The 14,050-nt window shown below is 42.6% G+C and overlaps 1 protein-coding gene across 1 annotated transcript in view; it reads right to left on the minus strand.

Moving 5' to 3' along the window:
* The window catches only part of robo3 (roundabout, axon guidance receptor, homolog 3 (Drosophila)), a 116,651-nt gene that overhangs the window by 82,257 nt on the left and 20,344 nt on the right, over positions 1-14,050 (minus strand). The window contains 1 exon segment of the mRNA XM_061803971.1: positions 12,588-12,914. Coding sequence (XP_061659955.1) covers positions 12,588-12,914 — 327 coding nt within the window.

Genomic DNA, 14,050 nt, shown 5'->3' on the forward strand with positions numbered 1-14,050 from the left:
AGAACATGCAAACCCCGCACAAGTGTGGCCGGGATTTGAAACCCAGTCCTCAGAAATGTGAGGCAGACGCTCTTACCAGTCACCCACCATTACAGCGAATTGCATTTCTAGTTTTTCAATTATAACATAGAGTTAGTACTTTTCAAACACAAAATCCAAAGTACAAGTTAAAATACAATACAGCTAAAAATGGCAAGGAAAAAGTATGTTCCAAATGTGCTGCCTTGTGTCTGACTACACTTGCGATTGAATAGAAGAAATTGCATACTTTGATCTAGAAAAGTTACATCACAGTATTGAAAAGCTCATTTGCCCAAGTCTCTACCGACAAGTTGTGTGCCCTCGATGGTGTGGGAGCAACGAGAATGAAATGGCTTCAAACTGCTGACTAGCTTCTCTCTCCTGCAGACACATGAACACAATTAGTATTAGCCAACAGGACGAAACCTTAGAGCCCACACCTCACATGGCTACATGAGGAAAGTCAGTGTAGTCCATAGTGGATTCTGCTGTGCTGTTAGGGAAACTGGATTCGATGCACATAAGAGTCAGAGTTACCAGCAGGATATCGATCACACAGATGATTTAGCATCTGTGTACACTGCAAAGAAGCGCAGCTTGGACCGCTCCCTCCATCTAGGATACATGCTACATTGATGTCAGAGACAACTTCGTAACTTGAAACTTCGCAAGTAGAAACGTATTTTACATGTAAAGAGCCAATCCGTTCCAAGCCCCCCGAGCCTCCCTCCCCCACACACCTACCGCCAAAAATAAGCATTCAAAGTGTACATAATGTAAAGGAAAATACAAAATTATGTTCATTTACCTGAAAAATAGGCATTAAAAGTGTACATGATGTAAAGAATAGTAAAAAATTATGTTCATTTACCTTTGGTGTGTGGCAAGTAAAAAGTCTCTGTGGTGTCTTCAGAGGCAGAGGCACGCACCCAACTTAATTCCACTGAAATTATTAAATTCCATAAAGTATCAATACGAAACGAACATTAACATGAACCTCAAATGTTTCCTGAAGTACCAATCAAAGGATGTTTGCCTTTGACAGCTTTTAATAATCTTGTGGAAATGTGCAAGCCAAACGTCATTGGAGTGAGCGATTGCCCGACAAGTTAACACAAGATCCTCGTGATGAACCAGCTGGTCAATGTCCTCGCTTCTCCATCGATAGATCCTCATGGTGAACCAACTTGTTGATGTCCTCCTCAGCCTTTCCCACCGAAATAATTTCTTCAACTTCAGGTTCAACCTCCACTTCGAACCTCTCAACTCGAGCAGGAGCGGTATGAGGCCACATGGCAGCAGAATGATGGCACTGGCCATCAATTTCTTGGGGCCCATGGTGAAAGAAGATGAATAAATCTCCAAAGAGGTTTTTGAGTGTGCGCGAGCGTATGACAATAGATTCAGTGACGAATATACAGGAAGTGCGTCACGGGTAAAGATTAAAACTTTGTACACAATGACTTGCACAGTGGGTGGACAATGTATAATTGAGAAAGGGAGAAATCAAAGGCAATCAAACACAAGATTACGGCCCACTAAATGCTTGAATAAAAAGCTTGAAATCTTTATGATTGGTATTGAGGTACTTTTTGCAGAAAATTCAGAATTCAAGTATCATAATACTACTCGTTTAATCTTTTTAAAGATACTGTATTGTTGATCAACTGTGGAAAATAGTTTTCAGTGGGGATTTTTCTCTCGCCCGCCCTGACGCTCATGGTATGCAGTGTATTCAGTTGGATGAATTATAAATGGGGAAGATTACAAAAGTAATGTATGTTTTTCACTGCTAAGGAGAGCAATAAAAAAAAGACAGCTCTCCTGTACGCTTCTGTTCACCTTCCACCAAACCAGGACCCTGGGGGGCTCCCAGCAAGAATACAGGGGTGGTCGAAAGTCCTATGTGTGGTCAGCTCACAAAGCAATTCCCTGGTCCTGAAAAGAGGATTACTTTCATTTGAAATAGCAGCTGTCGTGTGCCCCATAGCATCTGGGATAAGAGAGTCACTGTAAATTACAAAAGATCCATTGTCAGGCAAATGACGGCCTCTTTCCGTTCCCTTGTCCCTTTAGCCTCTGCTCCCCTCACCTAAGACTATCCCCCACAACACTTTATGGTGGTCACCAATTTGGAAAACCAAAATCACTGGAAATATGTCTCTATAGACAATAACCATGACCCAACAAATACACAGCCACTAACAAACCCCATGGATTATAGGCCATTGTGGTGCGTGATGAGGAGTATGATCAGCAATTCCAATTGAAGAATAGCCAACTGAGAGAAAACATTTTGTGCATTTAATCTAATTTACGACAACTCGTGGCATTACATATTTAGTTAGTGTCTTTGAACAAAGAGTAAGACAATAACCTTTACCTGACCTAACCTAACCTTGAGAACCAGGGTTCAAATCCTGGCCCTACCTGGGTGGAGTTTGCATGTTCTCCCTGCGCCTGCGTGGGTTTTCGCTGGGCACTCCGGTTTCCTCACACATCCCAAAAACATGCAACATCAATTGGACACTCTAAACTGCCCCTAGGAGTGATTGTGAGTGTGACTGTTGTATGTCTCTATGTGCCTTGCGATTAGCTGGCAACGAGTTCAGGGTGTACCCTGCTTCCTGCGCGATGATAGCTGGAATTGGTTCCAGCATCCTGCAACTCTTGTGAGGATAGATGGCTCAGAAAATGGATCCATGGATGTATTCAGTCCATCTGGGATGTTTTTTTTTTTTTTTTAACCGAAACAATAAGTCTCTGAATACCTACAAGTCTCAAATGTGTGACAGTGACAGTTTCAATAGTGAGAGATTAACAATACTGTGCCACCTCAGAATTACATAGCATATTTCCTAAAACTGCGTGCACGAGACACTTCATTAGGTACACATACGGTATCCAGTAAGCTCGGGCTTCCTCTCACATCCCAAAAACATCCAATTGGACACTTGCCCGTAGGTGTGATTGTGAGTCCGACTGTTGTCCATCTCCATGTGCCCGGCAATTGGCTGGCAACCAGTTCAGGGTGTACCCTGCCTCCTACCTGATGATACGAACGGTGAGTACGTCATCACAGCATGTGACTACAATGGAGAAATCACACGAGATGATCTCCGCATTTTCTCCATGCAGCAACTTTTTTTTGACGTGTGCGCGGCAAGCTATGCAGATGTGCTGGCCAGGGCAATGCGTAGGTCACATTATGCAATATGGTGGTTGTCGAATGCGTGACCGAGGGAGTATAATGTGGCTTTAAGAGGTCAGGCATCTGTGTGACTTAGCATATACTGTAGGTGTATGTCAGCAGGCCACCCACAAACCTCCACCCCAAATCACGTACCAATACATACAGTAAACTGTGTGTTTTCGCTCCTAAGTCTCAAATGGCCAGGCCTCAAATCTTGCTACATGCCCAGCTGCAGTCACCCACATTTGAAAAATATATTGGTGTGGTGAGTGATGCTCGCAGATAAAGTTGCAGGTGTGATAAGGGATGGAATCTCTAGACCTTAAAATAACTTATTGGATTAATATAACTGTGAATTAAAAATAAAGGAAGAATAGTTTCAATCTTTTACACGGTGAGCAAACTCCCAAACAAATTAATCTTGGAGCAGAAATCCATTCCCATGGGACTGAAATGAATTAACTATCTGATCTTTTCTAACTCTTGGGGCCCTGAAATAAAGAAATTAATCCTACACAAATACACACAGCAATAAATACAATCAAGGGACAGAGAGAATTTGAATTTACGATGAAAACATCCCGACACCATTTCATCTTTTAAGGATATCAGGTGCCATCAATATTCTTTTGAACTAACCCAGTTACTCCATTGTTGTGTGCATGCTGTATGTCATCAAACGTATCCCAAGAGAAGCTATATCTGTATCTGTGCACATGAAGCTTTCGAAACCAGGGAAATTACCTGTAAGGACAGCTATTTAGTGTGTCTGCCACTGCAGCTCAGAGAAATAATAAGGATCACAGGACACAACAGTTGGAGCAAGGGCAATTCATTGTTCTCAGCAGCCCCTGTGGCCCTTGTGCTACTCTGTCATTTAAAGGGGAGGAGATTAAATCTCTTCCTCACACCACCTGTTGTAGAAGCCCTATCACAGACATCCACAACACAGACACACACACAAACCCCAAAACCCATCCTTTATAATGCAGAAACATGCATATATGCACACGCTGGTCATTAGTTACGTCCACCTTTAGTATTGTATAATTAATTCATGACTATACCCTAGAGGGGGCTTTGGCTGGTGTGACTGCCTCAATCACTGGCCGAAGGCCAGTTCATGTAGAGGGAGGTAAGCCAGAGGCCTGTGGCCTCACTTCAGCCGTCTGATCTCCCTCTTTTAAACCACTACAGCCATTGGCCCTTATGACCACAAGTCTGCATGGAGCTTAAATCCTATTAGTGAACATGAAAACACATCATGCAGAAAGATACATACAAACATTACAGAGATTGGAAAAATTGATCGAATAACCGAGGTTGTTTTTCTTTGGAAAAATGATGTGCTCATTATTCAGCTACCCCCTATCTGTGATCAATTAATGTAATTTCTTATGTTTAATGTGCATTTTGCCCCCCCCAAAAAAAAAAAAGTTAAGTCATTATGGCACATTATACATAGGTAGAGCTACAAATAGAAAAACCTTTTATTCATGTATCCCGCTATCTGTCTGGAGGTTATGGAGCCCCAGACATGACATAAAAAAAAATACTAGTTTATCTGTACAAACAACTAATTTGTATACATAAACTACTACTTCTTGTGCAGGAAATAGTTATAGCGTGCACACAAAGCAATTATTCATGCACGTGAAGTAGTTACTGCATGTGGATGAAGAAGCCACAGTTCCGTAATGGACTGGAGGGTAACCAAATCGAGCATCAATTTACCGTCTTACTACAAACAATGCAGCTGGAACGACAAGACACATATGATGGCTTCACGATAAGTTAATTTCCTTATCATTTTCTTGTCAATATCCCATTACATTGGGTAGCTTATCAACCTGAGCCTCACCTAGACCTTCAAATTGAGAAAAAAGGTGTGGTCGGTTTGCGTGCGCTCCTGTCCAGTATGAAGCCACTGGTACTTTGTGTACACCCTCTAAGTATTTAGTGAGCACAAACTACTTCATACGTATAAAATAACTATTTTGTGTGCACAAAGGGGTAGTTCATGCACACACACAATGTAATAGTTCATGAGCACATCGTATTAGTTTGTGCGCGCAATGTAATAGTTCGTGTGAACAAAATCATTAGTTTACATAACTTGGAAGGATTTACGAAATATTTTTTTTATTATAAATATTAACAACAACCATCGTGAATTTCTTTTTGGTTGTGTTTTGTTTAATGACAATGCTTTTCTGAAATGTTTAACCTTTTAATTTTATTTCTATCAAAAAAAAATACTGTATTTTTCACACTATGAGGCGCACTTAAAAGTCTTTAATTTTCTCAAAAATTAATTGTGCGCCTTTTGTGCACACTGAGTTCCAAAATCTGTGAAGATATTGTGCCGAATGTCCGCTTCTTCCCTCTTGGAATTACCTTCTTAAACAGATAACTTACAATTCAACAGCAATAACTTGTTCAACGCAGGGTTATATTTCCAAAAATTGCCACTATAAGTGAAATCCACGTAGTAGAAGTTGAATTTTTTTCATTTTTTAAAATGTTTTTTCATTAATGAGATATATTTTTGTTTACAGATGTGTTTTTTTCATGTACAGGATGTTTTTTTCCTCACATTAACATCAATTATATAAATTGGGCAAGCCAAACGCATTCTGTACTGTACAGGACACAAACCCGTCGAAATGCCGCAGGCCCCACCGGCCGCCCAACTGGGTACTTAGGGCAGTTGACAATGGTCTACCATCCCTTAGGCAATTGGAATGCAAAACACGATGTGGGTTTACCCTGAGTGAATCAGGATACAGAACACAATGGACATTGATATGCTGTAAAAATAAGCCTGCTAAAACATTGCACACACAAAATTCCACACAAAAATACATTAGCGAAGCCGTGTAAAGTGAATCGTGTTGTATGTAGCGAGGGGAGATAGTAAATAGAACAATGACAAATTAGATATTAGTGTACTATGGGGCAGTAGTGCTAAATCATGTAAGGGAAGGACAGAACAAGCTAAAACAGGATGGGGACAGGAGAGGGCATGTAGGACATGGATCATGAACCCAACAGTACACGTGTGGTGGAAGTGGCTAAGTAAATTCTAAATCGGAATAGAGTGTGAAATGAAGGAAAATTCACATACTCGTGAGTTATTTCTCACAATGAATGAGTGGCCCCAAACCCAATGTGGCTGCTGACACATGTCCATTGTCCAAGCCACTTATCCTCACAAGTGTCACAGGAGTGCCGAAGCCTATCCCAGCTAATGCAAATGCCGGAATACACCCCGAACAGGTCGCCAGTCAGTTGCAGGGCACATATTGACACCATCACTGAGTGGGAAATTATCCCACGCCGCCTGCAACCTAGTCGGGCTTGTGTACCTCTACATAATTAGTGACCTTGCCTGCGGAAACATCTTTCATGCACAATGACTGACAGCAGTATCCTGTAATTGCTTTGCCGGCACCACGGATGCTAAGGAACCACCCAATCAATAAAGAGTCAGGACCAGGAACAGGAGTCTACCCGAGAGCAACCCAGCAGATGGTACATGTCCCACACTGAGGGACCCAGGATGGTCTACTGGCCCCACCAAGGCCACGACATCTGGGGACTCAGGGGATGGCGCAGGGTACCAATGCCACCCGCCCCCAGCCAAACCCACCACACGCCCAGCCACCCCTCCTCACATCCTAGGAGACCCAGACACCCCCTCAATCCCCAGTCCCCACAATTCAGCCAGTCTCCGACTCAGTCCGAGGGCGAGACGGTGTCCCCTCTATGTTGGAAAAGATGGCAGATAGGGATGCCTGACAAGGGAGTGATAAGGGAGGAACCCAGAGAGCAGCCGCAGGACATGAGAAGGAACCCCACACCAAGCAGCCTTCCAGCCCGGGGACTCAGAAGGGCCCTCAGTCATGAGCACTGCCATGAAGCTAGTGAAAACCCACCTCTCGCTTTGTTACGCTATGTCCCCATCATGGAGGCCAAAAAAGGTGTCTGTAATGCAATAACATCCTGGGGGGCAGGCCGGGCAGAGGGCCTCGAGCAGGAAGCAGAATTGATGCCCAGCATATATATATGTGTGTGTGTTTTTCAATCACCTTTTTACACATTATGGACGAAACGAAGAAAGCTGGGTGTTATTGCAATGCTGGTCCAGCCGAAAGAAAAGTAATGACCATGGAAACGAAGCTTAACATCATAAAAAGATCGTAGAAAGGAGTAACACCGACGAACATCGATAGAGACTTGGGCTTCAGTCAGTCGACCGTGGCGATCATTGTTAATGACAGCCCGTATTTTAGCGCACTGTATCCATGATAGGGTTTCGCCACTATGACGGATATAGTGATCACGAAGCAACTTCTAAAAAAATTAACCAATGTTCTTTGGTCGTTGCCGAGATGGAAAGATTACTTAAGTTAAGGATTGAGGATCAGTATCAACGTAAACTTAATGTCAACCTAATGTTCATTAAGGGAAAAGGCGTATTTTCCTAATTTTGAAAGAGCAGAAAGGGCGCTGAGGACGAATGTACCGCTAGCAAGGGCTACATGCGCACGCTTCCTTAGCGCTAGCTAAGCGCAGCCTCCCCTCATTCTTTGCCATCCACCTCTCACAGTGATGAGTCTTTTTTTTTTTTACTTTAATGTATTTTAGTTTTTTTATAAGAAGTACCAACACCCAACTATTTTCTGAGCCGATTATCCTAACGAGGATCGCAGGAGTGCTGGAGCCAGTTCCAGCTGTCATCGTAAATTTTGACTTTAATGGTGAAATCCGATTTATGCCAAAATTCAGGCTATGTCCCTAGTATAGGAATGGAGCTCGGTTGTAGACTGACGACTCCCTGTATATATACAGTAATCACAATTTTTTTTGCAATTAATGGGGTCCAGAATCTCCCACAAAATTTGAAAAACCGCAAAGTCGGACAAACCCCCCCCTACCCCACCACCACAAACCCCGCCACACAAACACACACAAACACAAACTAACAATAAACCACACAGACAACAATAATTTTCATGTATGTGTATCTGGGTACCGGAATGATTAAGATATGTAAACAGTATTTCTACTTTACAAATTTGAGACAAAGATTACAACAGTACCGATATCTACTTAAATCTTTACTTATAAAACCTTTTTTAATCTTTCCTGCAACAATTGCCTGACCATGGTCGGGAAACACAGGGGAGACGCCTTGGTGGCGGGGACAATAATGGTATGAACCACCGATTTGCTGCTCGGAAGGCTTGATTAGATCCTTTAAAAACCCACTACCTGACCCCAAGTGTAAGAGGTGGACCCCCAGCTCCCCCTCCGCCAGACCATGCAAGGACAAAAACCCTACAGCCCCAAGGAGACCACCTGTCACAGAAGCTGACAGTAGCTACATGATCTTGCAGGTGGTACAGAGGTGCAGATCAGTATGCATGTCCACGTTACTGTGTATGACAGCATGCAGATTAAAGTCCAAATCATGGGCTGTGTGGTTCCAGACTACTGGAGGTTAATAATCATGACAGTGGGGAGCTCCAGGAAAGCACAGCCAGCAAAGAGGAACTAGTGAGGAGGAAAGAAATGGGGGAGCTGAGAAATATGAGGTTAAGAGGGTTTACTTCATCACCTTTATCACAACTGCCACACAATAATCACACAGTAACACTTAAATCATAATAGCCTCCAAATACTCAGTCCCTGTATTGCAGTGCTACCCTTTCTGGAAATGATACTTTCAGATGTTGGTACACATTCACCCTATACAACAGCATAAATCATACCATTCAGACAAAAGCTCTGCAGCCCAGTGAGGTCGTACCCATACTTTGGAAGCTGTACCTTAACCCTTTTCACATTTTGAACTCTCTTTTCCATCCACATTTGTGGGTTTTCCCCAAAATATAGTATGACAAATGTGTATGTGCAGAGAGATAAATGAGGAGACTAAGTGCTGCTAGTGCAGCTCAGCTACCTCATTTCCACTGGCTTCTGGGATTACCATGTTGAGAAAGTTGGCCGACAGTTCTTATGGCATTCACATGAAGCCAGAGAAAGACAGAAGTTTCATCACATCATCATCAGTTCACCAAAATTTCACACGGTACTATCTTATCTTGCCCACCACAGTAAGAGTGCAGGCTAAGGTGTTTTCCCCCCGCAGGAGCAAAGAAGTCAACTTTTTTCAAAAAGAATCCCACCCCACTCTTGTCACCAAAGAAAAAGCCCATCTTACCCTCCCGTTTTGGAGTGAATATTCATGAGCCATAAAGCCTGCAGTAAAGCTGTATAACGGGCATAATAAAAATGTCAGAGCTATAAAACATTCAAAGAAAAAAAATGCTAGGAGCTTTGGGCTACTCTCTCTGAATGTCAAAGACCAACCCTTGGCTCTGTGGCTCTTTGCTCAATTAGGATTTACTTTGATGTAACAAAACCTGTTCCCTGCTTTACAAAATTGTATGAACAAAGTAAGCTTGGAGAATTTTCAGGAGATGCCAATCCCTAGCATCATCTCTTGGCAACATTCTGAATATTTTGTCAGGAACAGTTTGATTTTGTCAAGAAAATGTTTAGATCTATTTGATAATAAATTAGCCAACGCTTGGGCTTCTCTGCAGATGCGGATTTAAATCTCACAGTTCTAAGCAATGGGGTTCAAATCCCAACCCCGCCTGTGTGGAGTTTGCATGTTCTCCCTGTCCCGGCATGGGCTTTCTCCGGGCAGTGTGGTTTCCTCCCACATCCCGAAAACATGCAACATTGATTGGACGCTCTAAATTGCCCCCAAGGTGTGATTGTGAGTGCGAATGTTTGTCTCCATATGCCCTTCGACTGACTGGCAACGAGTTCAAGGTGTACCTCGCCTCCTGCCCGATGATAGCTGGGATAGGCTCTCGCACTCCCGCGACCCTTGTAAGGATAACCGGCTCAGAAAATGAACAAATGTAAAGTATGTCCTTACACATATTAACCAACAGATAGACCAGGATACTGTCACAATAATTTTTGCTAGGTTAATCATGAAACGCCACATCCACTATTTGAATGGATAGACCTTCTCCATGTTACTACATTACTACAACTTTTACATCACTCGAAAGCATTTGTAATACCTTTTTAGAACATTTACAAAGCCCAGAACACATGCCCACATCAGATCCAATGAAACAGCGTTGCTAGGACTGATGGGAGGCAAGTTTCATTCAATAAAAAAATACATTATGGAAGCCTTGAAAAGTGTGGTCTTTTACAAACTGAACTGCTCGCCTATGGCGTCGATATCAACGAACAAAGCTGGAAGTTGGGAGGGGAACAAAGTGTCAGCATATTCCATGTTTGTGGATGGCCGGAAAAGAAAACAAGGACTCACGTCTCTTAGCCATGCCCTTCCTACTGCAGTTTGCTGTATCACGTTAATTCATATCTGCAAAGCTTGTTGCAGCAACCACAAAAAAAAAGTGCTTCATACAAGTGCATCTTGCACAAATAAACACACTGTGAAAGAGTTCATAGAATTTCAGCATTGCAATTCAACGAGTGAGACTTACAAATCATCCAGACTCATTCAACACACAAAAAAAATGCTTTTCAGCAGGTCATTTCTAACCTCATTGCCATATTAATTTTTTTTTTCTTCTCAGGTACCATTCGAGAGGGTAAAAAGTGGGCTTTTGTTAGCTGCAAGCTAAACTGACAAAAAAAACGTACAAAATAAAATAGTTTCCTAAGTAAGTATATACTTTATGTTTTTTAATTGAACTACAGAAATCCATGATGTTTCCTAATTCTAATTAATGGAGATGCACCTGGATGTGAAGTAACGTGACCCAACCACTGAGCTGCCACGCAGAAACTGGTGAAAGGCAATACTGTTCTGAAAAAAATGTCCTAAAATTGCACTTTGAGCTGTTTCATTTTGTCCATTTTTTATTTATTTTTTGTACGGTTTTGAACTAAAATGTAATTAAATCAATTTCTCCAGTATTAACAACATTCCCGTCTGTGTCCAATTTTTTATTTAGTTATTGGGAGTCAATTGTAACAACGCATGCCGCATTCTGACAAGTGTTTTGGCGGTAACAACACAGAGTCGTAAAGTATCATGGTATTTTCTGTAACAATATACTGTTATGTGTTTGTGCATTCCTATTCCTTCCCATACTTTATCTACTGCATTCTAAAATAGTAATAAAAAAACGAATGTAATGAATTCTGGTAGGACAAAAACAGTATCACACAAATAATATATAATTGGTGGTATTAAAGCATACTGCGGCCCTCCTTGTCTTTGACCTGAAACAGATGGAGTGTGAGAGTTTCAGGCTCCAGAGCCAACTACCATTCCCACTGTGTTGGCTCAAAAGCTGATACCAAATATAAACAGGCATATGCAATGCAGTTCCTCCTCAGTTCGCTTCAGTTTTTCCAAGTGATAGGCTGGGGAGTGATGCGACACCATGGCAACCTTTGCGTTCACCGGTGCCATACTGAGCCCCCTGGCAGCTGCAAGATGGTTCATATGTTGGTGGCCTTATTTCCAACCTCATTGATGCCTTGCTGGCAATAGCTTGACTTTTGGCACTGATTATTCATTAGTCATGGTCGACTGAATGAACAAAAGGATATTTGTAGAATTTGTGTGGGTGAGCAGGGGCTAGGCAGGCTGGGATAAAGTGATTTACGATACCTCAATTTCTCTGGAAGCCAATTTGGTTAGCTATAGATCCCCCGATGGGTTATCGACAAGGTTAAAAAGAATTCTCTCTGTTGTCTGCACACACTGCATGGAATCATTATATTTATACATCAATATGCAGGAATTTTTGGGCCGACTTAAATTAGGAGCTTAAGGGGTAGGGTTTGGTCCCCATATTGCAACCTGCCAGATGTCACACCAAGTACAGGGGGGGATTTTGAGTTAACCGAGTGACGGTAAATGATAAGAGACCCGAATGAAAACTGCCTTTAGTTTCCCCTGCTTTTACAGGCTTAGATAACATTGTCATGTCGTGTCATTATCCAAGCCGTTTATCCTCACAAGGGTTGCAGGAAAGCTGGAGCCTATCCCAGCTTGCTACGGGCAAAAAGGCAGAATACATCCTTAACTGGTCGCCAGTCAGTCCCAGGGCAGAGCGAGAGTCGATCCCACGCTGCCCGCACCAAAGCCAGGCATGTGGACCGCTACACCATCAGTGACCAGATAACATTGTTACTCGTGAACTCTAACTGTACAGTCACTGTTTCCATTCGATGTTGGTTCACACACTATTACAAAAAAAAAATACTGCGCTGTCTGAGGGGTGGGGTGGGGGCTGAGGGTCAACACATATTTACACAAGAGCACTCACTCACTATGAAGTGGAAAAAAGACACTTACTTGCCACTTCCAGAGATGCATTTCGACTGACTGCCTCACCCAGGTAGTTGCGCGCCACACACACATAGACCCCTTCATCGGGTTTGCTCCGCCGACCATGGACAATTCGTAGGAAGAAGAGGGAACCAGTGGGTAAGAGCATCCTGTGGGAGCGAGGGTCCTCGCGGTCTGTCTCGACTCGCTCACCATCTTTGTACCATTCCACCATGGGAGTCGGCCGCCCCTCTGCTTTACAGTTAAGGGTGGCTGGCTCCCCCTTGGATACAATCAAATCAGATGGATGTTCAACAATTCGCGGAGCAGCATCTTCTACCCTGGGTCGGGATCCTGGAACAAGGAAAAAAAAAAACAATGGAGTGAAAAAGCATGAGACACAGAAAGCTGTTTCAAATGTACTGTATCTTCAATAAGAGCAAGTTTCGTTTGTGAAGCCCCCAGGTTAACAACCAATTAAATGCAAACAGCACATTAGTATTTTTAGATTTGTTTTAGATTCCTTAGTACTGTAACTTTAAAAAAGACTACAAAACATTGATTAGTGATAGATTCAGAACACATTATATGTATGTTATGGACAAAACCAAAAGTTTCAGCTTCCTCCCTGACCATCTCGACAATAGTGGTAAGTTGAATGGTGTTAACAGGCATGAGCATTTCACGGAAACGATCGCTCCGTTACCGTGTCGTTACCCAGCCTGAGAAAACACGAAACCGAAAGTCCGCTTCCCAGATCTCAGGGCTTACTCTTAATAAAATTTGGCCATGTGTGGAATGTAAAACAAGTTCTCAACGAAATACAACAATCTGTATAAAACGAACCTACATGAACCCCTTTATTTTTAATAATTAAAACGCCCAGCTTTGTCAGTGTGGTTTACAAACAGCACCGGTTTCCGCTTCTGCGCTACGCATGCGCAAGGTCGAGTTATTCATCAAACTCAAACGCTAGTCAAACATGTCGGTTGCTAAGCGTAAAAGACAAAAATGCTCATGCCTGCTCAGGCTTTATTCTGAAGTACATGTAAAAACCGGTTACCATGAGCATCATGAATGGGAACCGAAAAATCGTTTCCCGCCGTTTCTCAGGACAAAAATCAACGGAACCGAAAGATCGGTTACCATACTTGCCGAAATCCTCATGCCTGTGTTAATGAAAAGCTAATAGGAACGTCAGGTGGATTATGTTTAAACCAGATGTGTGTATTTCTTTTACCTGCAGTACTGTTTATCCATTTAATCCATCGACAGGAAATCTACCCTCTTCTGTATTTTTTGTGTTTCACAACACACAGAGAACGAGATCACAAATAGGCAGGGAGAGATGCCACCATGAGGTGGCACACAAAAGTGCTGCACCTCTAAGGAGTTAATGGGTCAGGAACTAGTGTCTTGCTCAAGGCCACAGTGATAGTAGTCAGGAAGCAAATTAGTATCTCCAACAACTACTTGACTTTTTTTTTGTC

This window comes from Syngnathoides biaculeatus, chromosome 18, assembly GCF_019802595.1.
Source record: "Syngnathoides biaculeatus isolate LvHL_M chromosome 18, ASM1980259v1, whole genome shotgun sequence".
Taxonomy (NCBI): Eukaryota; Metazoa; Chordata; class Actinopteri; order Syngnathiformes; family Syngnathidae; genus Syngnathoides; species Syngnathoides biaculeatus.